The sequence below is a fragment of the Acartia tonsa genome, chromosome 5, assembly GCF_053477335.1.
Source record: "Acartia tonsa isolate MP-2025a chromosome 5, ASM5347733v1, whole genome shotgun sequence".
NCBI classification, from domain to species: domain Eukaryota; kingdom Metazoa; phylum Arthropoda; class Copepoda; order Calanoida; family Acartiidae; genus Acartia; species Acartia tonsa.
The window spans coordinates 20,168,302-20,192,547 of record NC_137264.1 but is presented as its reverse complement, the minus strand read 5'-3'; the positions used below and the strand labels follow the sequence as shown (position 1 = coordinate 20,192,547).

At 31.3% G+C, this 24,246-nt stretch overlaps 3 protein-coding genes across 3 annotated transcripts in view; 1 reads left to right on the top strand and 2 right to left on the bottom strand.

Annotated features, from left to right (window-relative positions):
- Positions 1–99: 99 nt before the first annotated feature.
- On the bottom strand, positions 100–1,979 carry LOC145318968 (uncharacterized). Its single transcript, XM_080160765.1, has 3 exons — positions 1,800–1,979; positions 809–876; positions 100–511 (listed from the first exon to the last, which is right to left on the bottom strand). The coding sequence occupies exons 1-3, from the start codon at positions 1,977–1,979 to the stop codon at positions 454–456; spliced, it is 306 nt and encodes a 101-aa protein (XP_080016891.1). The 3' UTR covers positions 100–453.
- Positions 1,980–3,823: 1,844 nt separating this feature from the next.
- LOC145318963 (uncharacterized) lies at positions 3,824–24,207 on the bottom strand. The gene is made up of 15 exons (XM_080160741.1): positions 24,156–24,207; positions 23,294–23,375; positions 19,716–19,792; positions 19,093–19,189; positions 18,290–18,406; positions 17,763–17,811; positions 17,134–17,216; positions 14,786–14,895; positions 14,310–14,362; positions 13,442–13,507; positions 12,965–13,015; positions 10,762–10,813; positions 10,603–10,661; positions 6,633–6,742; positions 3,824–4,738 (listed from the first exon to the last, which is right to left on the bottom strand). The coding sequence occupies exons 2-15, from the start codon at positions 23,332–23,334 to the stop codon at positions 4,687–4,689; spliced, it is 1,017 nt and encodes a 338-aa protein (XP_080016867.1). The 5' UTR covers positions 23,335–23,375; positions 24,156–24,207; the 3' UTR covers positions 3,824–4,686.
- The window catches only part of Hel25E (ATP-dependent RNA helicase 25E), a 356,959-nt gene continuing 356,562 nt past the window's right edge, over positions 23,850–24,246 (top strand). The window contains exon 1 of the mRNA XM_080160732.1: positions 23,850–23,899. The gene's annotated coding sequence lies outside the window, so the exon portion shown is untranslated. The remainder of the gene's footprint in view (positions 23,900–24,246) is intronic.

Here is a 24,246-nt window from a genome sequence, read left to right as displayed (position 1 = left end):
TTTGCCCCACTAAAATTTTAGTGATGCAAAATTATCCCCTCTGAAAAATCAGTTTGCCCCACTGATTTTAGTGGGGCAAATTTTTATAAAAGAATTCGCCTCTGGTTTCTTGAGTTAGTAGATTTAATACATATCACATAATACTAAGAGGCTTTGGGAAGTCAATAATTTTTACTATTATTATATACCTACACAACATTATTTTATATTTAATTTCCAGGGATCACTTTGAATCTGGCAATAATAATATCACATTTTTATAGTGTCAGAGAGAGGAAAATGGCAGATTTGTTGGCCAATTAAATTTTCTCCACAGTTAACATATTTCAATTTGCAACTCGCCGAAACAAATTTCACTACATGAAGTTTGAGGGCATTTTCTGGCTTTGTCACCCCTCCGCTCCCTCCCTTCTCACTGCATTTTCTAATTTTTTATGTGTTCTTGGTGTTATTTTAACCTCCCCCAGCCACTACGGGGTTCTGCACATCCATTCTTCTTGAATGATCAAATCTAGAAATAAGTTCTTTAAATTACTAATATAAGTCCACAAAAGGGATAGCTATTTAATTTGAAATATAAGATGCAACAATGAGAAACTTGATATATACAACTTTAAAGGAAAGTAAGTCTAAAACTTCCTTTTTAAAAAGGGCTGTAAATCTAAAATTGTTAATAATAATTATAATAATATACTTTTATCCGATTTGTTGGGCTTTTCATTGAATGTGTCATTTATGATAAATTTAGTTTGTGTGTATACGAAACTAAATGTTCTTCTATAAAAAAATGAGTTTTAAATTATTTTACCTACTATGCATTATCAGGAAGAGTTTAGTTTTTGTTGTGTACTCGCAAGCCGCGCATTTGTACTCCTTCTAAAATAAGAAAAGTAATTAATTATACTGTAAATACAAAATCAGTCATTACTAATACAGCTGAATAAGCTCCTTTCTTCTATGGTAGCTATCTCAATTTCATAATGTATAAGTAGTTTTTAGTATGGCTTCAATTCTGATTGCATCCGTATTACAAATTCTGACTCGAGACATACTAAAAATCATATATCTTGTATTATAGAGAGTTTTCAACGAAAACAAAAGTTCATAAATTAAACCCTATTTTGTTGGCCCTCTGGGATAAATATATATATATATATTGTATACATATACATATAAATATTTATAGTAAAACAACATTTTTTACTTCAATTTTATTTATCTTTAACTTAAAGTTTTATGCTTTCGCAATCTTCAGAAAGATACTAATGATTTTTATAACATAATTGGATGATTTTTTCATAAAATTTTAGGAGATTTTTCAACATATTTAAGTTTACATAAAAATACTAATTTTGAACAGCTACATTCTTTAGTTTCCTAAAAAGGTGATATTTTCTGTGGATACACTTAGAGAAAATTTCATGCCGTTTATTGAGAATAGATTTGTTGTCTGAATATAAGATTGCAACTTTTACCATAAGACAAAGTTGACATTTATTAGAACCAGGATCAAAGGGTGGCTGCGTAGAAAAGATACTCCACTTGATGTTATATTGTAACTCGTCATTTTTTAATTGCCAAATAGTTTCGTATATCGTTTAAATATATATATATATACTACATAATTATATAATCTATTCAAAATAGCCTCACATATGTTTTACTAGTGCAGTGAAAATAATTATTGTTTCTTAATAGTTTTTCTAATATTTACTAAATTGTCATTCCATTTCTAATTTAATATACATCTTAGCTCCTCTAAGATGCTTTCACTACTTTTTTTTTTACAATAAAATTACCTTTTTAGCTAAAGGCTTTTTCTTAATTCTAAAAATTTTCTTGATAGAATTATCTTCTGTTTTTACTTCTTCAAATGTAGTTTTAGCCATTTTAAAAGCTTTTAGAATAAAATTTTGTGATTTAACTTCAACTCCACAAGTGGTTGTAGAATAAATGGTTTCAAAACAAAGTTTCACCATTATATTTTCAAGGCATAGTTTGGTTTGGCACAGCAGGGGTAAATATAAACTTTTCACAGATTTTTAAAAAATATTTGATATATAAACATTTTACTGTAAGAAATAAATTAATTGTAGATTGTAATTTAGAAAAAATAATATAAAAATTGTGATAAATATATAGCCCTGAAAATAATACAGGTCGAAATGTTGACAATAGAGGAGATTCAAACGCAACTGAGCGCAACGAAATGTGACGTCACGCAATTCCAGAGAAACAGTGAAAATTATTCCGAACAAGATCAAATATTTTCAAAATTAGCGTTTGAACAATATTTTGACAAATTTTGACGAAATTTGATACAGTATAATTTGAAGACCATGAAAAGAAAACGAAGTAGCGGGTTTCGACGTATTTTCACAGTAGCTTTTCTCTTATTTCTAGCCCCTGCTGTTGGCTCTAATCCTGCTGGATCTTTTTCCTAACCCTGCGGGGCAATCATTAACATTTAACTAACCTAGCCTATTATAAGCTACTGTGGAAATACGAAGAAACCCGCTACTTGTTTTCTTTACATGATCCTAATTTGTATAATCGTCGGGCATAATCAGAAAATATCTTCTATAATACAAAGTAGAATGATGTCTGTCCGTCTGTCCATTAAGATCTCGGTAACCACTGAACTGATTGGATTCTACTCTTCATTGAATATACCTACTGGTCCGTTGGTGGTTTTAGACTTTTTTTGGGGGGTGGTGTACTTATTTTTTGAAATTACCTCTTGGGCCAAAGCCCCATAGGCTAGGATGAAGCCGCTAGTATAATATAAAGTAGTAAAGTTACGTTATTAAAGCTGACATTCCCTCCTTCCCCGAATCGAAGGGGAGAAGCTATTAGTCGATTTATCCTTAAAATAAAGTAAGAGGATGTTTGTCTGTATGTCTGTTTGTCTGTCTGTATGTACCGAATAATCTCGCTAACCGCTGAACCGATCCGGTTCTCCTTAACAGGGTAGCTTAATTCTCATAGGTCCCGAGAAGGTTTATAACTATTTGGGGGGAGGGTACCACCACCCTCCCAAGAGAAATCGCCCCTTGACCCCCCTAGACTACAGATACTTAATTTTTTTTGCAGGTAATTAAAACTTTAATAGTCGCACCATCACATATACTTATTTTTTTTAAAAAATACCTAGAGGCTTTGGGCGAAACCGCTAGTGTATATCAATACTAACTGACTACTAATAGAAAAGTGTAAATAAAAGGTCGTCATACTCGTACAAGTATGTGAATTTAAAAAATTAAAGATGGTGGTACCCTCCGCCAAAATAGCAATAAACCTGCCCAGGACCTATGACAAGCTACACTGTGAAGGAGAATTGTATCGTTTCATTGCACCTCTAATAACGTACAATTTTTTATGTTTTAATATTTTGCTATTTAGTGAAAAAGAAACTGAACTTTTTTGATGATACAGCACTTTGAAAAAGATTTGTTAGGTTAATAAACCTTCAAATTCTCTTTATCTTAATTAATTTTTTTTGAAATTGTGAATAAGAAGATAAGTAAATGTTCTATAAAAAAAATGTACTAGTTGAAATAAGAATTCTTCATTTTTGGTTCCTTTTGGAGGGGGGAGGATTTGCAATATTTTTGGAAGTTATTTCGATCTCTTTCCACGAGGAATAGTTATTTATTTCCATCCCCCCCCCCTGTACTCACATCTCATAATCTTCTACTGTATGAACAAACTGACAAATAAATGAGGTTCACATTAGCGACCCCTGTCAATATATCCACGTATTCTTAATACATTGCTATTTTGATTTTACATCTGTCTTATTACATTTTTTCAAAAAATTTAGAACGTTTATATTTAATTTATCATGATATATATATTTTACTTTATTTAAATTTATAATAACAAACAATATATAATAACAGAGTTAACATCTTAAATTATTTCAATCAACAGTAAAGTATATTTAATGGTATGACATCACTTCCGCTCTTTAATATATAATATCAAATTATCAAACCAAAAATTTTAACTGCAGTAAAAATTGATATTTCTCCATTTAGAACACAACTTTTATTTGCCATATAATTGTCTTCTTTGAAAAATTAAATTTGGCGGAAGTAATAACGCACTATATTAAAAAAATATATAACATTTTCAGGGCAGGTATATTCTTGTAAATAGATAAACAATTTTTATTATGGCTTCGTAACCATCTAATATCTTGTGGATTAGAACTGGTTCTCAGTCATACTGCATAGCATCGTAATACAGATGATTTTCCACGAATATTAAAATGAAAATCCTAAAATCAATAACAGTTTTGTTAGTCTGGCCTTCGACTCTTCGGGGCTAATAAAACTAGTTTTAATCTTATAATTTTTCATATTAATATCCGCGGAAACTGGTCTACAATACGATGATATAAATACTAAATAGCTATCATAAAAGCAAGGTTACTTTAACATCTTAAATTTGAAATTTTTGAAATCTACTCATAAAAAATCTATTTGAAATTTTGGGTTCTTAAAATAGCATGGAAATTCCTATAGATGATTTCATTGATTTTCTTATTCTATAGACGCATTTTAGATTATATTTTAAGAATCCACATTTTAATCGTAATATAACATATATATATTTATTTTTAGGTATATATTAGCACCCTTACATAACAAAAATAAAATAATGATGAACATCAGTTTAAATTTACAAAAGATCTTTTAGTCCAGGAAATAAATCTTCTGCCTTCAGCAAATGCCTGAAATAAAAACAAAAATATTTTAATAATCAAGGAAAATGATGTCCAGGTTTCGTGATTTTTTCTCTAATATTCATGATTTTAACAAATACTCTTTAAATCTTTTGTCCGTAGTCTCATCCATGATTTTTTGTAGTTTCGCTACTTATGGATGTTGTCATCCTTGTTACTTATTACTTAATGTACATTGGTTACTTAATTACAACGGAACAATTACGAACATACACTTAACAAAACTTTTTAAAATTAAATTGCATATTCTGTTTTACTTTTCAATACTAAGAATTGTAGTTTTAAAATGAATTGGGTTTAGGATTTGCCGACAAAATTGTAGGAAAAACTTACTTCCTAACAAGAATGGGCAAATTCATAACACTGCACTGTAAGAAAACAGGGATAAAAACACGATAATTTCTTAGTTAAATTTTAATTTATTCCCATTGATAAATAGTGCCATAAAAATGGATATACATAGAATACATGGATATTGTAAGATATTCTCGCATACCAAAGAAAATGTTTCTCCCCGCTGGTCCCCCTTCCCTGATCATGAAGGAACGTATTGTCCGATATCTGAGGACTGTATTAGCAACCTGTATTGACGACAATAATTCCCCTGTCATAACATCCACGCATTCTATATATATATCAATTGCCTTATACCATAATTAAAGATTAGTTGCGGAATAAACCAAATTGCTTAACAACAAAAATCTTGAATCGAAACACATTCAAGTTAATAATATGAATTATAGATTGAAATAAAATTCACTAGAAAATTCCTTCTGAAACCATTTAACATATTTTAAACACACAGACAGTTACAAACAGCAATAGCTAGAATTACAATTTTCTGGTAAATTCCCCCAAAATAAAATTGAACCACAAAACAAGCATGTACTATAAATAATTCTTATTTCAGACTAGTTTGGGTTAAGTAAGGGAGGCCCGCAAGGATAGATCCTCTTTGGGTTAGGGTATAGATAAAGGAACTATAATAAAACAAATGAGTTTTTAAAATTATGCCATCAAAAAATTTCGTCACTTCATCTGCTATAAATTCACATTTAAAGTTGGACGAATTATTGCGTCTTATTGGCCATCTAGGGGGAACAAATATATTGGCTAGAGCTCCTTGCCAGGACTCGTATAATAAGAGGAGGGGGGGGGGGGGTTGTTTATGGTCTACTTGTCATTTCTAGAAATCACGCCAGTTTTCCTTATAATTTAGTTTTATTTCGCTCTGGTGAACCTAACCCCATTATACATACATATATATGTAATAGGCTTAAGTCGACTCAGAATTTTTTTCCTTCAAATATGTATTATATTAGTTTTCACAACAATGTTAAAGTAAAGCTTGTATGTAACTAGGGTGTGTCTTTCCAAGAATATTGATAAAAGTATTAAACCTTACCAAGAATTTACAGTTTTGGAATTGATTATAGAGATACTTCGATTATAATAGTGTTCCTTATTATCATAGGAATTATTGTTCCAAAAATTATATGAATAGATTAATTGGAAAAAAAGTTGAAAATCAATTTATTTTAATGGGCCTATGGAATTTTTGGTGAATATCATTAAGTTGTTACGATTTCTAAATCGTACTTCACTGTTACAGGAATCATCAGACAAAATGTTAAAATCAAAAGGACAACATGCCTAAATTAACTCTTAGATCTATTCGTTAAGTACGGACAGAATATAATTATAGAAAAGCTTCGCTTTTAAAAATGTATTACTTCATGCCTGTGGGCTAAAAAAAGGACTAGACTGTACCTAGTTTTCTTTCTATTCTACAACTCTAAGATGATATAAAGATATACCCATTTCTTTATATTCTTATTTCATAAAGTATCTACCTATCCATGATTCTGAATTTTAAAAGTACCTGTCTATTACTCTAAGATGATGGTGAGAAATATCCACTTTTCCTTGATCTTGTGTGGCTGCTTCTGCCATCAGATGGAGGACCAACGACATCAGGACTAGATTATTCTCCTATAACATGGATTAATATTAAGAGAAAATTGTCAGGTAGCTTGTAACCTAACTGATAAAAGTTTAAATAGCATGTTCTAGTATTAGAAAAGAAACGTCCGACATTAAAAGATGACTATTCTATCATAACATAGATTAATATACAGAGAAGGTCGTCAGGTAGCTTGACACCAAAAAAGATTAATCATGATAAAGGTTGAGGTAGCTTGTTCTATCATAATAGAAAAAAACTAAATTAATTAAAACATTATTCTACCATAACATGTAGTAATGTAGAAAAAAACAGATAGCTAATCATAAAAATAGAAAAAGGTTTAAGTAGCTTGTTTTACCATCAGATTTAGGGAAAGTTGTCAGGTAGCTTAAACAAGTATAAGAAGGAGAACTAAATATATATTAAAACTAGATTATTCTCCTATACCATGGATTATTATAGAAAAAAAGACAGGTAGTCTAGTTGAGGGTTCAGGTAGCTTGTACTTTCATTTAAGGGAGAACAAGATAAATTAATAGATAATCTTAAATAACATGGATTAATATTGAAAAAGACATGTAGCCTATGATAAAATGATATAGAGAAAGGTTCAATATGAACCTGTTGCATTATAAGCAATGAAATCTATAATACAAAGTAGAATGATGTCTGTCCGTCCGTCCCTTAAGATCTCGGTAACCATTACTCTTCAGAAAATATACCTATTGCTCCTGTGGTGGTTTTAAGCTATTTTCTTGGTGGGTGGGACTCGCACAATCCCCCCCAAAAAATCCCCCCCCCCCATTATTTTGGGTGCAAATCCGCTAGTGACATATAAAGAATTAGGTAAGTCCTAAATATCAAGAGTAAGATAACTAATATTGTGCATTTTTTGGATGAGTTACGCTATTATAGATGTTATCATCCTTGTTCGGGTTTTGCTGAAAGCTCAGATAAAAAGTCAATAAACAACACATTTAAATTTACGTTAGTAAAATAAATCTTTAGTTTTTACATCACGAACATTAACTTTTCAACTCAATGACGACATACACAGCATAAATTTACTACATAAAGAGAGAGAGAGAGAGAGAGAGAGAGAGAGAGAGAGAGAGAGAGAGAGAGAGAGAGAGAGAGAGAGAGAGAGAGAGAGAGAGAGAGAGAGAAGAATTACAGGGAAGAGAGAATTGAATTCAAATAATCTCTACAAAAGATTAGGTTATTTTACAAAATATCAAAGGCTGAATTTTAAGCTTCAGAATTGAAAGGAAATTTTGATCCATCGTTCTATCATTAAATCAGTTTAAAAATCGGTAACAAATTGTAAAAAAATTTTCCTGTTCTCAAGATGTTTAAGAGTTCTTAAATATTAACAATATACACACATGCATGTCAATTTATTTGATGCAATTTCCATTTTTAAATTAGTTCAAATGTATCACATTATATCAAAATGTAAAAAATGTTTCTATATCTAGATGTTTATGAAGTAATAAGTAAAATCATACCCAAATTTTTTGAATGCAATTTCCATTATAAATTAGTTCATTTACGGAGTGTAAAAATATAAAATAGAGACTGAGGGTTTAATGTTCATTTCAATTGCAATGGTGTTCTAATAATGTGTAGGAACATAGTGACAGAAATTGGCGTATAGTATACGCCTCTAACCTCTGTGTCACACGCAGTAGTTTAATTATCAGTACCCAAAAATACCCAGGCTTGCCCTCATCATTAGCAAAATGGTAACGTGCAACTTGCTGTCAAGAGGATGTTGAGTTCGATTCTGGACCAAAACGCGTCATACTAGGAAGGTTTAAAATTATTTAAAACAGAAAAAGTGCTATTTTATAGAAGAGGATATGTTGCTAACTTGTGCTATCACCAATATTAGTTTAGAGCATATAGTTTTGTTCATAAACATTTGTATTCAAGCTTCTATTCCAAATCTATAACTCTCCATACAAAACTGTAAAATAACATTAAGTAGCACTGCTTCAATAATACTTTATTTTTAAACAGGAAAAGAACAGTAAAGTTCTATATTCAAATAATTCTCGGCAAAGAGGGGAGGGGAGGGGGGATAGTATCGACTTATAGTTACAATAACTTTCATCTTTTATAGCATAATTTGAGTATTTTAGACTTAAGGCTAGTGTTTGACAAACAAATTTATATGTGTCTGTGTGTCTGTCTGTACCAAAGGATCGCATTTTCGTTATGGTTCTCCTTTTCCATTTAGCTTCTCATATGGCCTGGGAAGGTTTAAGACTATTTTAGGGAAGGTACCTACTCCCTCCCAAGAGAAACTAGAAAAATGGAGAGTCGATTTCAACCCCCACCACCTCCAATTCACCCCAGAGGACTCTAGGGGCATTGTTGCTAGTAAATAATTACAATTAAGCCTTTCATTTTTTACTACATTTATGAAATGCTTGAAAAGCTACAAGGCCTCGTTGTTCCAATTTTGCATGATCTTGAATTTAAATGGCAGATTTTTTTCCTATTTTCATTACTGATTTTGCATTTTTTTCCCAACATATTTATTTTTAGACAAGAAAAAAAAACTATTATCTTATTTCTATTTGAGTATAAATTTTTCGTCCTTTGTACCCTTCATTTTAACTTTGAACCATAAACAAACAAAAATTGTTATCAAGCCCTTAATATTTAACTAAATATATTTAACTATGTGGTGAACAAGGAATAATTGGCTGTTTTTGATACTTCCATATAGTGTGCTTTGCCACTCTTTGATGTTGTTATCCTTGTTTTTGTAAAAAAAATTAATAATATTTCTTTCTGAAAGAAATCAATTACTAATATAATAAAATGTTATTATAATATTAGTAAGAAAGACAATTTAGAAAATATTGGAAAAAAATTCTTGACGAGATTAGAAAGAATAGCTTACATAAAATCAATAATAGGATAAAAAGAAAAAGGTTTCCAACATATAAATGTGTTCCATAAGCATTAGAATCGTCTGTTACTATAGCAAAAAAAAATATTATAAATTGAAAAAGTATTTTAAGGTCTGATAAAGTAAGTTTCAGAAATAAAGCTTCCTATAAAGGCTAGAAAGGATTTTTCGCAAATTGGCAAAAATTAGATTTTTTGCACTTATACATTTTAGGTTCGTTGTTTTTATTTTTATTTGTCCTTGATCATTTAATTTGACACACACTCTCTGAATAGCAAAAACCTTTTTAGTGAAAAGATAATAAAGATGCTTTTAAGGATGGGAAGTAGAACCCTAACCCCCCCCCCCCCCTAAGCATTATAAAGCACATATTTATTTTCAATTTTCTTGTATTTCTTTATATGATTATGTATATCAATTGTGGTTGAGCGCATCCTTGTTATGATATTAAATGTCTGGAAATATTGGATTTTAATATAATATTGATGTGCATCATATGAATGAATTTTAAACTATTTTAAATTTGCATTAGATGAAAACAATAATAAAAAAATTATTTTCATTATATTAAACAATATAGAACACTACTCGGCAGCCGCTAATTTTCAAATTTAAACCCGTTTGGATGCCTAGAAAAGTTTTTTTTTTCAATTTGGGTCAGATTTAGAATTCCAGCTGATTTTTAAATTTGTAGAAGGTTGATTCTGAATCTTACAGGCGGCTGGCTCGCGGCCGCCGAGCCCTGGAAGTACCTTAATATTTAAAGTAACATAGTTTTGGAAACAAAACAACATGACTTGGCAGCCTAAGAGAAAGCTGCAAAAACAATGTTTAAATTTTTTTCTCGCCGCTGCTCATATCCGCAGACACTTTCTGTCCATAGCCTGAGCACTGCAAAACTGGACCTTGGTATCATCATTAAATGCTGATACAGACGGACATTAACATAGAATAATAATTTACCTGTAAAAGTCCTAATATTCTATGGATCTGTCCAACTGGTAATTCTCCACGTACTGATTCTAAACATAATTATTCTGTGATAATTTATAAGTAATCTTTGATTTTAAATCACATGATGAATTAGAGAAAAAAATGTTTTACTAAATGAAAATACTATACCTATCTTATTATGCCAGTCAACTAAGGACCCATGGATCTCAAACAGTTGCTCCTAAAATATAATAACAAATAAAAAATCTAAAAGTATAAAGTTTAAAGTGTCAGGGTTTTGCCAGGGGGTTGCGCGAAGCGCCCCCGAAAAAAAAGTTGACACCCACCTAGCGAATTTTTGACACCACCCTAAACCAAAATCGATGTTGGTGTGGGGATTTAGAGCTTTAGGTAGTGTATTATAGATCACAAGAGGGGTGTTATTGTATCTACCCGTCTAGATGTCCACCCTCTACATAATTATCTTTCTCAATAGTCTAAAAAGCACCTTGAGGCGAGCGCGCAATATTATTTCACACTCTCTTTAATTTGAAACTCTAGTTATTTCTAAGAAGAACAATCCCTCGCTTTATATAGCTAGCTTTAATACTAGCGGCTACGCCCCCTAGAGGCCTCTAGGGGCACTTGAGGAGGGGGAAGTCGAATTTGATAACCCAATTTCTTATTTTAGATCTTAAAAGAAAAAGTGAAAAGAAAAAGTAAAAAAAAATATTTTGGGGGGTGGAATTTTTTTTTTTTTTTTGGGGGGGGTTGCCCGTTGCCCCACCATCATTTTTAATTTTAGTTAATTTTAATTGGGGGGGGGGTGTCGGTTCAGCAATTAGCGAGATCCTTCGAGACACACAGACAAACAAACAGACAAACATCCTGTTACTTTAGTATAAGGACAAGAGAAAAAGATAGTAAAATTATTCATTTCTTCTTCGTCATGTTTAGAAATTGGACGAAATCGTTCTTGTTTTATGTGATTTCATTAATTATAAAACTAAGAAAAATGCTAGATACGAGGATAAAAAAATCTACCAAAAACGAAACTCGTTCTTTTTACAATGATTGAGTTTGTATACTTTTAGAAGATAAGATTCTTCCAAATATAATGATTAATTTGAGAAATGTTAAAGCAAAAATGTTTATATAGAACAAAATATTTATTTTGATAAAATTGTAGAGTAGTTGCTATCACTTTACAATGATAAGATGGATAAGAAAAATCTAATAAAGTCAACTTTCTATGGAGTTAAAACGCATTAAAAAGTTTTGATTGATTTAAATACTGTTTTAGTTTAATATAAAGGGTAGATTTTGAAAAATAGCTACGCGACGTGTAGATCCCAATTAAAGGAAAGCTTTGCTTTTATAAATAGATAAAAAGCCCGCCTACTGTGTTAAAACATAGTAAGATACATTTAATTAAGTCATTGTAAAGGAGATAAAAAGAGGAAGGTTTAGGCTAATAAAAGAAAAGTACAAGTCTTTCCATAAAATTACCAAAACAAAGACAGTTTATATAATGAAATTCAGAGCTCTGCCGCCGCTTTAAAAAACTAGCTGGAAGTCTAAACATAAATTTGTCAATCACTCTTTAAAAAAACATCCAAACGGGTTTAAATTTGAGGCTTCGTCACAGCTGCCGAGTTCTGATATAAATGAGCAATGTTCAGTTATATATAGCTAGATTAGATTTCGGATCTATAGTCGCATCCCAGCCCATTGGCTGGAACATTTAAATCGTTGAATATATATCCTATTCCTCTTCCTTGAGGCAATCTGTCCCCATTTATCTGTATCTAGAGGATTATCAAATTAAATTAATTCTTTCAGTATTTTCATTTTGAGGCGTTTATTTTATATATTTATATCCCCTAATGCAAACTCTGCAAAATAACACTAAATGACTTTAAAAACAGAATATTTATAGGGTTTTACAGAAATATTTAAAAATTACGTATCCACAAATTGCCAAGAGTTTTGAGTCAAAAGGAAAGTTGACACTCTAAAAATAACCTGAAACAAATTAAATGTAAGAAGTAAGACGAATGGTTAACGGACCCAACATGTAAAATCCTCAGACAGAAAAACTCAAGGCATCAAATTTTTTAATTTATTCAACGTTTCGAGGGCAAAACTGCCCTCATCATCAGGAATTTTTTTCGTCCATGTACATTATTAACAAAACACAAATTGAATGTAAGAAGAATTTGAGGCCCTAAAACGATGAAATTATGGCAGTTTCATTCTCTCCAATAATTTATTGATCTAGTTTTTAGTACCTTTGAAAAATATAGTTATAGGTTATAGATCAGAAAAGCCTTGTATTGTTAAGATAAGATCCCACTGTATGTTAAGAGTTACCAAAAGTGGATAGATTTACCTGGGTTAATTTAGTGCCGACAAACAATCCATGAAATCTTGTCTTGTAATCCTTAAATATACATATTAATTACATTTTTTCAAGTGTAATATTAAAGGTAAAAGTAAGGGATTAAGCACAACAAACAAAAGCAAATGAACTAAACATCTTTCAGGTATGGTGTTAAGCATTTTTAAAAAAAGAATATATGTAGTAGGATTATTTCCAAAAATATATTTCTGATAGAAAGTGCATGCATTACTTGTCTCGTTCCTGCATACTCCCTTTTAACATCTATATTACTTTTATTTAAAGCTCATGCATAGTCCCTTTTACCTTTTTCATATTATCATTTTGAAAATAATATTAGAACGTCTGGTATTCTATAATACAAAAAAGAACGATGTCTGTGTGTCAAGCTGTGTGTAAGTCTGTCCGTCTGTCTTGCTGCGGCTGAGAAGTATGAAAAAAGGAGTGTAGAGATAACTAAAATTATACCTGCATAATATAAGGGAAAAGGTGAGGTATAATTCGGAGCACCTTTTCTATATTCTCAACATCAACCTAAATTAATGATTATATAATTTATAAGGAACATAGATGGGAACATTCATAAGTAACAAGGCACATAAAAATAAACAGCTTGATAAATAACCAATAAGCTACTAAATGTTCTGCTGAATGTTTGTCTCTCCTGTTCTAATAAAAATTTGTCTGTTCTGTTCTACTAAATGTTTGTCTGTCCTGTTCTACTAAATGTTTGTCTGTCTTGTTCTACCAAATATTTGTCTGTCCTGTTCTACTAAATGTTTGTCTGTCCTGTTCTACTAAATGTTTGTCTGTCCTGTTCTACCAAATATTTGTCTGTCCTGTTCTACTAAATGTTTGTCTGTCCTGTTCTATTAAATATTTGTCAGCCCTGTTCTGCTAAATATTTGTCTGTCTTGTTCTAATAAATGTTTGTCTGTCCTGTTCTATTAAATATTTGTCTGTCCTGTTCTACTAAATATTTGTCTGTCCTGTTCTACTAAATGTTTGTCTGCCCTGTTCTATTAAATAATTCTCTGTCCTGTTGTACTAAATATTTGTCTGTTCTGTTCTACTAAATATTAATCTGCCCTGTTCTACTAAATATTTGTCTGTCCTGTTCTACTAAATATTTGTCTGTCCTGTTCTACTAAATATTCCCTTTCCTGTTCTACTAAATATTTGTTTGCCCCTTCTACTAAATATTTGTCTGTCCTGTTCTACTAATTATTTGTCTGTCCTGTTCTACTAAATAAATGTATGTCCTATTATACTAAATATTTGTCTGTCCTGTTCTACTAAATGTTTGTCTGTCCTGTTCTACTAGATGTTCGCCTACCTCTGGATTGACAAGTCCTTGTAAAGCAGAGGGAACCGGTATTGAATCAATGCCTTTAAAAAAAGATGTTAATGATTTTATACATAACTAATTTTATTTTAAAATAAGGAAGATTTATCAAAATCCCAATACAACCAACAAAAAGAAGATTCAGCAATGGCATGTTATGGTCTTTTCAAACAAAATCATTACATAATGAATAAATGTGTAAATGAATAATTCCATAAGTAGTTGTGTGGGCCATTACCTAATATTTATTGCTGTTCCTCTAACATCGAAGGAAAAGGGAAAGGGGGAAAAATAAAATTTTAATAAAAAAATAAAATGGTCTAAGATCATCTGTGGAGATTGAGAAGCTTCCATAAAGTTAAAAACTCAATGGGCCCATAGCAGGATCTCTAAAAAATATTCAGATGTAATCCTAGACAATTGCCTGAAGATACATAAATGTTGAAATATGAAATAAATTTCCTTACCTTGTAGTAATGAGTAAGAAATATTCTTGACTGTGAAGGGACTCGACTCTACATCCACATCCCCTGATCTTTCAGAACCAAATACTTTGGATGCCTCATCTATTGAATATCTGAAAATAATAAATTAGTTAGTTGAAAAAAACGATCAAATACGCTTTCAGTTTCTCTGAACCAAACTTTGCTCAATAATATGCACAATTAAATCGTTATATCCCCTTCATACAAACAATCCTTTAATTCCACGACCTTTATCTGAAATTCCTAACTTAGTATGGTTTTAAGTGGCACCTGTTTTGTGCCAAGACATTCCACCTTCTGTAACTATTTATGTCGGGGACCTGAGATATCAGGAGTAGAAAGTATTTTTAAGGTAATTAGTTATGAGATGGTTTTATTCTGACATTCAAACCTATAACCTTCCCGCTACGTGTTATGCCACAGCAACGAATTGTATACTTGTAGTTGCTAGCTTCTTTCAACTGGTACAAGTCGCAACAAACATTTGTTTATGTAAATAATTAATCTTGAATTAATGCTATTTAAATAGTTTGCTTTGAACAAACTTATAATTAAGCCCGAAGGTATTATACACTTGATATCAATTTAAGAATAAAAGGTAATAGCTTACAAGTGGCCGGTTGAGCCTTAATACACCCCTCCCCCTGATTTTTTTTCAATTATTTCTCTATCCCTCATCCCTGTTGGGTTACCTAGTACCCAACTTATTTAAAATATTTTTAGATAAGGAGTGGGTGTTATCTGTGCTCCAGAGAGTACTTTGTGTGATAGCGCTTTGTTAAATTAAACAAATTCGAAATAATACTGGGATATTATACATTCTTTTAAAGATATTTTTTAGAAATGTATTTTTTGGAGACGGGTTTCTTATCCCAAAAGAAAATAGCATAAAACCACTATCTGACCAGTAGGTATATCCACAAAAAGAGCAACATTGTAAGTTCAGCGGTTAACGAGATGTCAAGGGACGGATAAAAATATGGACGGACGGACTAAACAAGATATAAAGACGATACGCGGCAAAGAAATGCACCATAGAAAGTATAAAAATCCGCATTTAAAATCTTAAAACTTTAAATTTTCTAATTATATCTTCCGAGAAAATTAAAACTTTTTTCTGTTTATGAAATGCTTTTCAAAAACTTTGTAATAACTTTAAATTATAATAGTTATTTCTCGTATCGTATTATAAACGGCTTTCCGCGGATATAGAATGTACAATTATAAGATTAAAACTAGTTTTTTTAGCCCCGTTTCATTAAAAAAAAAATATATTATAAAGTATTAAAACTATCAGAGTAATTTACTAAGGAATTTAAAGAATTTAGCTATGTCTATTCCAATGATTAAAGATTAGAGTACCTAATTCTGATGTGATTCTCTTTAAAAAGACTGAATATTATTGCTGTTCTACATTAAGCGTTAAAAATTGAAGAGTAACATTGCTTCTTCAATTTAATTTATTTTTTTATATTGACGTCAAATGAGCATTTACATCAGCCGTATTAGTATTCTTTAAAGGTTTTCCTTCTTTAAATTTTATTTTTTATTGTATTGTTATTTTCTAAGCTTTTGATAAAGATAGTTGTCTACTTTTTCTACTTAGCATCTACTCTATAACTAATTCGTGCCATTTTAAAAATTTGTTACAAGTGAAGTTACTATAGAGCCTGCACAAAAGTGAAGAGTGGGGGGGGGTCAGTTAGAAAGGATAAGAAAAATAAAGAAAAGGTGAAAAAGTGAGAAGCAAGAGAACGTCATGGACGACAAGACATACAAACTAACAATCGGACATGAATGAGTTAAAAAGTAGCTTTAGTACAAATAAAAATAAGGATGGCAACATCAATAAAAGCGAAGCTCTTAGATGGTAGAACAAACGAACATAAACAAGTAGAGTGTCAGAAATCAATGAGCAGAATATACATGTAAGCCAAAAGAAAATTGTTGCAAAACTAGATTTATTAAAATGTTTAAGGGCTTACATACATTTTTAGGACTCAATTATAGAGATGATACTCTTATAACATTATACATTGTTTAATATGAATTAGTATAAAAATCAGATGAATAGGATAATTATATCAAATGGAACAATTAGTATCAAAAAACTAAAAAAATTGCTTGTTTTAAATGGACGTACGGACTTTCTGGTTACAGATATAGAGTTGCTAAGCTTTATAAATTGTACCTAACTGTTACAGAAATCATTATGCAAAGTTTGAAATCGATAAGAATTATAATATGTCTACAATAGTAAAAAGAGCTCACCGTTAAGGACGGATGGACCGAACCTTGATTTAGAAAAGCCTCGCTATTAAATATCTTACTTGAGATTAACAATGCTGTTATTCACCAAAGTCATAAACCTCTGCATCAAGTATTCTTCCAGGCTTAAGTCACCAATCTCGTCCTGACAAAAAGAAAATTAAGTTTCAGGATAATTTTAGTTTCTATGATGATTTGCCTGCAACTTACCTGGTTGTATCTTGTTACATTTGATTTTCCGAATGATACAATATCATTTTGTTATATTCTATTAACTATAATAACATTTAGATGTTATTGACTATTTTAGAAAATCATAAACCCTATGTAAAGGTAACAGGATATTTGTCGTGTGTGTGTAGCTTAAGATTTAGTTATGCTCTGAACCGATATGGTTCTTTTGAAGCTTCTCATAGATACAGGGTATGTTTATATCTACTTTGGGGGAGGGTACCACCACCCTCTCGAAAGAAATCGTCCCAGAATTTTTTATCTTTTAAAACTAAAATGAAAAGTAAAGGGTTGCCTCCCTCCCCCCCGGCCCCCCTCTCACACTTCTCTGTACTCAATAAGTGCCCTTAGAGCCCGCTAAGGAACATAGCAGCTCGTTTATCAATAATCTAATGGTTTATTTAAACTACAACACTTTCTCCCAAATAATTATCATCAAATCTCCTATCTCTTTATTCACCTGAATATCTTGTGTCAAAAATGCTTCTTCATCGGGTGTAAGAACTCGCCTTAAACAAATCAAATATTTATATTTTCTCATCACACAACAATCTACCTTATGAAAAAGTTACAGCTTCTGTCTTGTCTTGTCTTTCTGTCTTTACTTACCGTTGTACCGACATGGTTCTCCTTGGAGAAAACTACCATGGAAAAAAATACAACCCTTAAAAACTAGGATTGAAAGTGGAGAGTAGGTTTACCCCCCCCCCCCCCCCCTCCACCCTTCCCTCAAGCAATAAATAGCAGTTAGATGTAAGCAAATTGTTTCTGGATACTCTGTTTGAACAACTGTATTTTCATTCAAAGTGCCTGTTGACTTGAGCTGTTTTTGAATACATTAATAGAAAGAGGGGGGGGGGGGGGTAAGTATGCATAACTTCTACAGGGGGCGGGGGGGCAAACTTTAGTTTTCAAAAATATAAACAATATTTAGATACTAATGACCCTAATAAATAGAGATAATATATTTTTTATACTCAGACTCACCCATCAATATCAATATTAAAGTCTTCATTTTCTTCAAAGATATTATTTGTATCAATCCTATCGGCAGCACTTATCTTGGTTGATGGCTCAGATAACTTCATCTCAGATGTCAGGGTTCTTAAACAAAACAAAATATGTTGGGCAATAGGCTGGACATTGAATGAAGCACTTTATAATGCCTATAAAAATGACGTCCTACTGGCTTACCATTAGCCAATTAAAATGTATACTGGCCTACCATTGGTAATTTAGTCTGTTTATTAGCCTATTGGGCATTTGTATTGTATGACGTCATTTTTATAGGCACTTTAAGGAGCTTCGGTACAAACAAAAACTGTTTAATCATTATTTAAAAAAAAAATAAGAATGATTTTTGCCCATTGCAGGGAGGCGCCCATGAATCTAAAAATTTGGGGGTCCCTTCTAGGGAACAATTTCTTTTCTTTCATAGTATGGCTTGAAGTATTGATCCTAGCCAGAGAAATTTTAAAATAAATGTAAAGTTAAAGTCGTTTTGAGAAAATTATCTTATTTGTATAATGTTAAAAATAAAAAAAATCATTGAAAATGGACCCACTCTATATATCATAAAAAATTTATCAAATTTGAAGAGAAATCCGAACAAGGTCGTAACATTCATAGGCATTTTATACATTTTCCAACATAAAATTATATCTAACTGTTACAGGCATTATCATGACAAGTTTTAAATTGTTAAGATAAATTTACTATAAGAGCTATCCGTTGTAGACATACGGACAGATCTTATTTATAGAAAAGTTTCGCCTTAAAATATAAAATACCTGAGAACTGTTAGTGGTGAAACTATGCTGGTTAGATTTTCTAATTTTGAGCTGATGTTACGCGATTTATCCAAGATATCTCCAATAGAAGGCAAACCTATTAAATTGTAAATAGTTGCTGAAACATAGATTTATAATTGACGTTATATATTTTAGGCTATCTATGATATTACTAGCGGATAGGCCACTAGAAACCTCTAGGGGCGTTTAAGTTACGAGAGGGAAAAGTCGACTATCCTAACTATTTTCAATTTGAGTTTCAAGAAGAAAATTTAAGAAAAAGATTTTTTTGTAAGGAGGTATTTTTTTTACTGGGAGGGTGAAGATACCCTCCCCAAAAATAATTAAAAATCTCTCCTGGGCCTATAAAAAGCTTCACTGTAAAGGAGAACCATGTCAGTTCAGCGGTTAGTGAGATCATTCCCTACCGACAAAAAAGTTTACTACTTTATACAATAGGATATCTTAAGTGTTGCCATATAATATCTTCCTATTAATGTCTTGAATTTTATCACCCTTATTTATGACTCGGTTTTGGACAGGGTTCAAGCCCATCATTTCCCAGGCAATAAGCGAGTTCTTTAGGATTTTAATTAAGAGTCGCGAGTTTAAAAAATGTATACCTGGAAGTTGAAACTTTTTAACTTCCTCCGAAGCGTTTTTAACATGCTGGGTAAAATGAAGATTATCCCATTCTGACCTAAAAAAGCAAAAAGTATTACAATCAAAAACTCTAGAATATGTCCGTTCGTCCGTTTTCCACTAAGAATTTTTTACAATATCTGCTTGCTTTATACCTAATCCCTGCCTTAATCCCACAGGGCCTATATTGCTGTGCCTTAACCCTGCGGGACTATAATTTATCTAATTTAACCTAGTGTTGACCACTTTAATGTATGAATACTTACACAAAATATCCTTCCTTATTTTCTCTTCATGTAAATTAAAGTGGGGTAGAGGTTTTGTGTTTTGAGGGACACAGCCGAATAAATATGTACAATTGTTATCCTTGTTTCTTTAGCTCTACTTTAAAGTTTCTAACTTATTTTAAAACTTTGATCTAAAGGTTTTTGACCTGAAAATTTGCAATTTTATAATACTTCAATTGATGGTCCGGTTTAAAATAGATTTTTGGCAGGTGTTGTAGTTAAAATTCAGCATAAATTTAATTAATTTTCCATTAACGTATAAAACTCGTCAATTTACTAACTATAACATGGGACATACCCAGGGATCTAAAGGGACAAGACAATGGCCCATAAATTAAATGACATCCCAAATTAAGATAAAAAAATAACACTTCTGTAGATTACATTTAATGGATAAAACGTTTGGACAATCAACTAAATAAAACAACCAATCAAAATTCAATAATAGTAAAAAAATTTGTAAGTCAAAGAATAAGAAAACGTGATTATAAACCCTTGTAACTAATGAAATAAACAGCCTAACGTCCCTCCCTCCTCCAACCTTATTTTCAATTTATTTCAAAATAAGAAGGGGCTGGGTATACCTATGCTTTTAAAGTTACTTTTTAAACATAGTTACTCCTATAAAGTTATAAAACAAAAATCCTTATCTGAGTTGTAATTGTAAAAATGAATAAAGATAAAGCTAAAACGCATATAAAAAGATAAATATTTTATTGATATTTTGGTTCATATCCTCTTATATCCTAGTATACCATAAAGTCCCTCCGATATTAATATTAATATTCAAGAACATGTATGTAGCTAGTGAGCTCTAAACATTGCAAAGATTTAACCTTGCTGGGCACGAAAGCACTTTCTTATTTTTAAATTTCAATAACCTAAACTTAGAATCTCAATTTCATTTTGTTTAATACAAACTTTATTCCAAGAGAAAGCGATGCTTAAAGGGTTGTTTTTTTATCCCCCTCCCCCCCCTCAAAATTTGAAAACCATCGTTTTACCCCCCTTAACATTTTAAAAATACATTGGAACTCCCCTTTTAAACCTTTAAAAACCTTCATTTAATCCCCCTCAAAATATTTAAAAATACATTAGAATACCCCTCTCACCCCTCTCAAACCTTTACAAATCCTCATTTTACCACCCTTAAAAAAACAGGACTTAGACCTCCTTGTCAAGCTGGATAGACGACTAGACAGGTATACAGAAGGCAACAACTTTATGAAAAGAAAATATAATAAGTGTCAACAATGGAAAATATGGAACTGATAGGTACAAATATTTTTATCTTATGTATTTCAAGAGTAACAGAGATATGAAAATTAAATTATCTCGAATCAGGTGCAGGTGGTAAAATGTTCATAGCAATGATTATGTTCAAAACTCAAGGGCTGAACGTAAATATAATGTTTAAAAGACAAAAAAAGGCATACAATTAATCTAGTAGAATAACTACTACTCAACAATGCTCAGTTATCTCGCAACGAACTTAAATGCAACACAACCGAATCTAATAATAGAAAAGCTTCGCATTTAAAAAATAAGAATAATTACATCCATAAGAAGCAAATATTGGAATATGGACGGACAAAGTGTTTTTTAAAGAGAGAATTTAACTCAAGATTAAAGGGGGTGGGGGGGGGGGGGGGGTTTAATGCAACCATCTCGTAATCAATGTATAAATGGCACTTAAAATTCGAATTTTGATCTGAAATTTTGCATGAGTAATCCTTGGTAGGTCTATTTTCCCTAAATCGAAAAAAAAGTTGAAAAAGTAACGGCTAACGGCTCAACCGTTTTGCCGTTTTTTGGCTATTTTTAGGGCAAATCTGTCATAAATTACGTAGAAATCAACTTTTTGAAACATATTTTTGCTTTTAATTATGTGAAATGATACAAAATAACATTTTTTAGATTTCTAGTACCAGCAACTACCGGCTAGAACCGTTTGAAAACGTTTGGATCGAAAAAGAGCATTATGTGGAGAGAGGTTTCGTGATGGATTTCGCTTGAAAATACCCAACAAATGGCTATACGGATGAGCCGCCAGCCGTTAGCCGCTACTTTTCCAACTTTTTGTTCGATTTAGGGAAAATAGACCTACCAAGGATTACTCATGCAAAATTTCAGATCAAAATTCCAATTCTAAGTGCCATCTATACATTGATTACGAGATGGTTGCATTAAAAACCCCCCCTTTAATTGAAAAAATCACGAGACCTTTGCAAGTATTTATTATTTTTTAATGTTTATATTTTGTAGACAGACCAACGGAAATAATAATAATTTAGCCATCTATCCTGAGTAACAGCCGAGATAATCTCAGTACTTACATAGCGTTACGGAATGGTGGCGGCAAGAATAGACAAAGTGAATAGAGTGGTTTCAAAATATCCTTGTATGGAAAAAATATTGAAGGCAAAATAAGTTGTAATCTGTTATATTTATACAATTTGTAGTTTCGTGTTTTATAAATATTTTATTATTCATCATTCATAACAACGCAAATCCTCTAGTCCTATAATATAAAGTATTGTGGTTTTTTGTTGTCTGAAGCTTCAGATTTTAATACCTAAAGAACTGTTTAAGTTCTCCTTTTTAGGGAGGTTTCACATAGGACCAACTATGGGTTTAGGCTATTTCGAATTTATATTTAAGCCTTGAGTTGGCATTGAACTATTTTTTCCCCTCTTCATACCCTTTTAAAAGCAGAGCCCCTAAGTCCTAGGGGCGCACCCGCTAGTATTGATATTAGGTAGAAATGTTTTTGTTTGTTCTAAAAGATTTCACAACCAATGAACCGATAAATGCATAATTTCAAAATATCGCTTCACAAAAATGTGATTATATATAAGCTGTAAAGGTGGTAGCTCCCTAGGTAATGGGTGATAACCCCCTACAATAAAATTTACATAATCAGACATCCCCTTCACTGTTTAAAGGTGCATGTCGTCAGTCCAGAGGAGGTTGCGGAGCATTGAAGGAAATATATGTAATAATTAATACTATTAAGATCTCCATTTTAGTAAGGCTTTACATAGCCCCTGTAATGTTTTTGGATTATTTCATATGTAAATACATAGTATTCGTATGGCTTTAGGCTATTTCTTAGACCTTTTACTTCAACTCGGAATACAGAGGCCCTAGAAATTAGTTTACTGTATATTAGTATGAATTTGTATATGTATGTTTATTAATATCTCGCTTACGGCATGAACGTTACATTCACATATTACATGAGTTGTAGTAAATTTAATAATTAGACTTACTTTAGCGCTGAAGAGTTGAAGTTTTTGTCTTGTGCAAGCATCCGAGTTCTATTCTTGATAATTTCAGATACTTTACTGAAATTTTGGAGAGTATTACCTTTAGATTATTATTTATAACAAGGACATTTATGTCTAGAAATAGCACAGCTATATATTGTATATTTAAAAAATGAAATAGTTAGTCATAGAAATAAATATATTAAAGACATAAATAATGAAATTATCAAGTTTTAGAAATATTGCAATGAATATAGTAAATACGTTTTTTTTTGTATGAAATAGTTAATTTATGTTCTTTTGACTTTCTAAGCGTGTTTGATTACTAGTATAATAATGGATGTAGAATATTCGTGGATACTTTGACAGGGGAAAAATTGTCGTCAATTTAGTTTTCTAACGTTGATATTTAGTCAGTTCGTTCAACATATAGGAGGGGATGGGTTTAGGCGGGATGTTAGAGGGAAATAATTAATCCAGCCAGCTACAAGTAATAATAAATACATAGGAATAATTTACTACTACTAAAGTAGGCAGTTCTTTGTGAGTTTCCATATATCAAGTCTAAAACGACCAAGCTAATATTGCTTGATTCACTTCTACAAGAGATGCGATTGATAATGAAGATTTCGTTATGAAGCAGCAGTAGTTACTAATTTATAAATGTTATGGTTGAGATAGATTTATAACTGTTAAAAGTATATTAAGTAAGATCTAGAAATAAGACATTATGGGCATTCGGACCAACGGTCCGACCCTAACTGTAAAAGAACTTTACTTTTGAAAATATTGGCATTTTCAAAAAGTTATGAAAATAATAATACAGTTAATAAAGGCAAACTAAAAAGGTAAAGTTTCCTGAAATCTTCAGTGATGTGTCTGAACAATGGTATATCCAGGGACTGGTTCAGAATATTCTAAAATATTTCATCAGGCTCGGTTTATTTTTCAAAAGT

What these genes read in the sequence shown, in the direction of transcription:
- LOC145318968 (XM_080160765.1), bottom strand. Translation starts at nt 1,979, where the DNA reads ATGGTGAAACTTTGTTTTGAAACCATTTATTCTACAACCACTTGTGGA. An exon ending in AAAAGCCTTTAGCTAAAAAG is followed by an intron (nt 877 to 1,799) that starts GTAATTTTATTG and finishes TTCTTATTTTAG; the next exon opens with AAGGAGTACAAATGCGCGGC. An exon ending in TTCCTGATAATGCATAGTAG is followed by an intron (nt 512 to 808) that starts GTAAAATAATTT and finishes ACTTATTTCTAG; the next exon opens with ATTTGATCATTCAAGAAGAA.
- LOC145318963 (XM_080160741.1), bottom strand. Translation starts at nt 23,334, where the DNA reads ATGCTTGCACAAGACAAAAACTTCAACTCTTCAGCGCTAAA. An exon ending in AAGGACTTGTCAATCCAGAG is followed by an intron (nt 13,508 to 14,309) that starts GTAGGCGAACAT and finishes TCATTAATTTAG; the next exon opens with GTTGATGTTGAGAATATAGA. An exon ending in GAATATTAGGACTTTTACAG is followed by an intron (nt 6,743 to 10,602) that starts GTAAATTATTAT and finishes TCCATGTTATAG; the next exon opens with GAGAATAATCTAGTCCTGAT.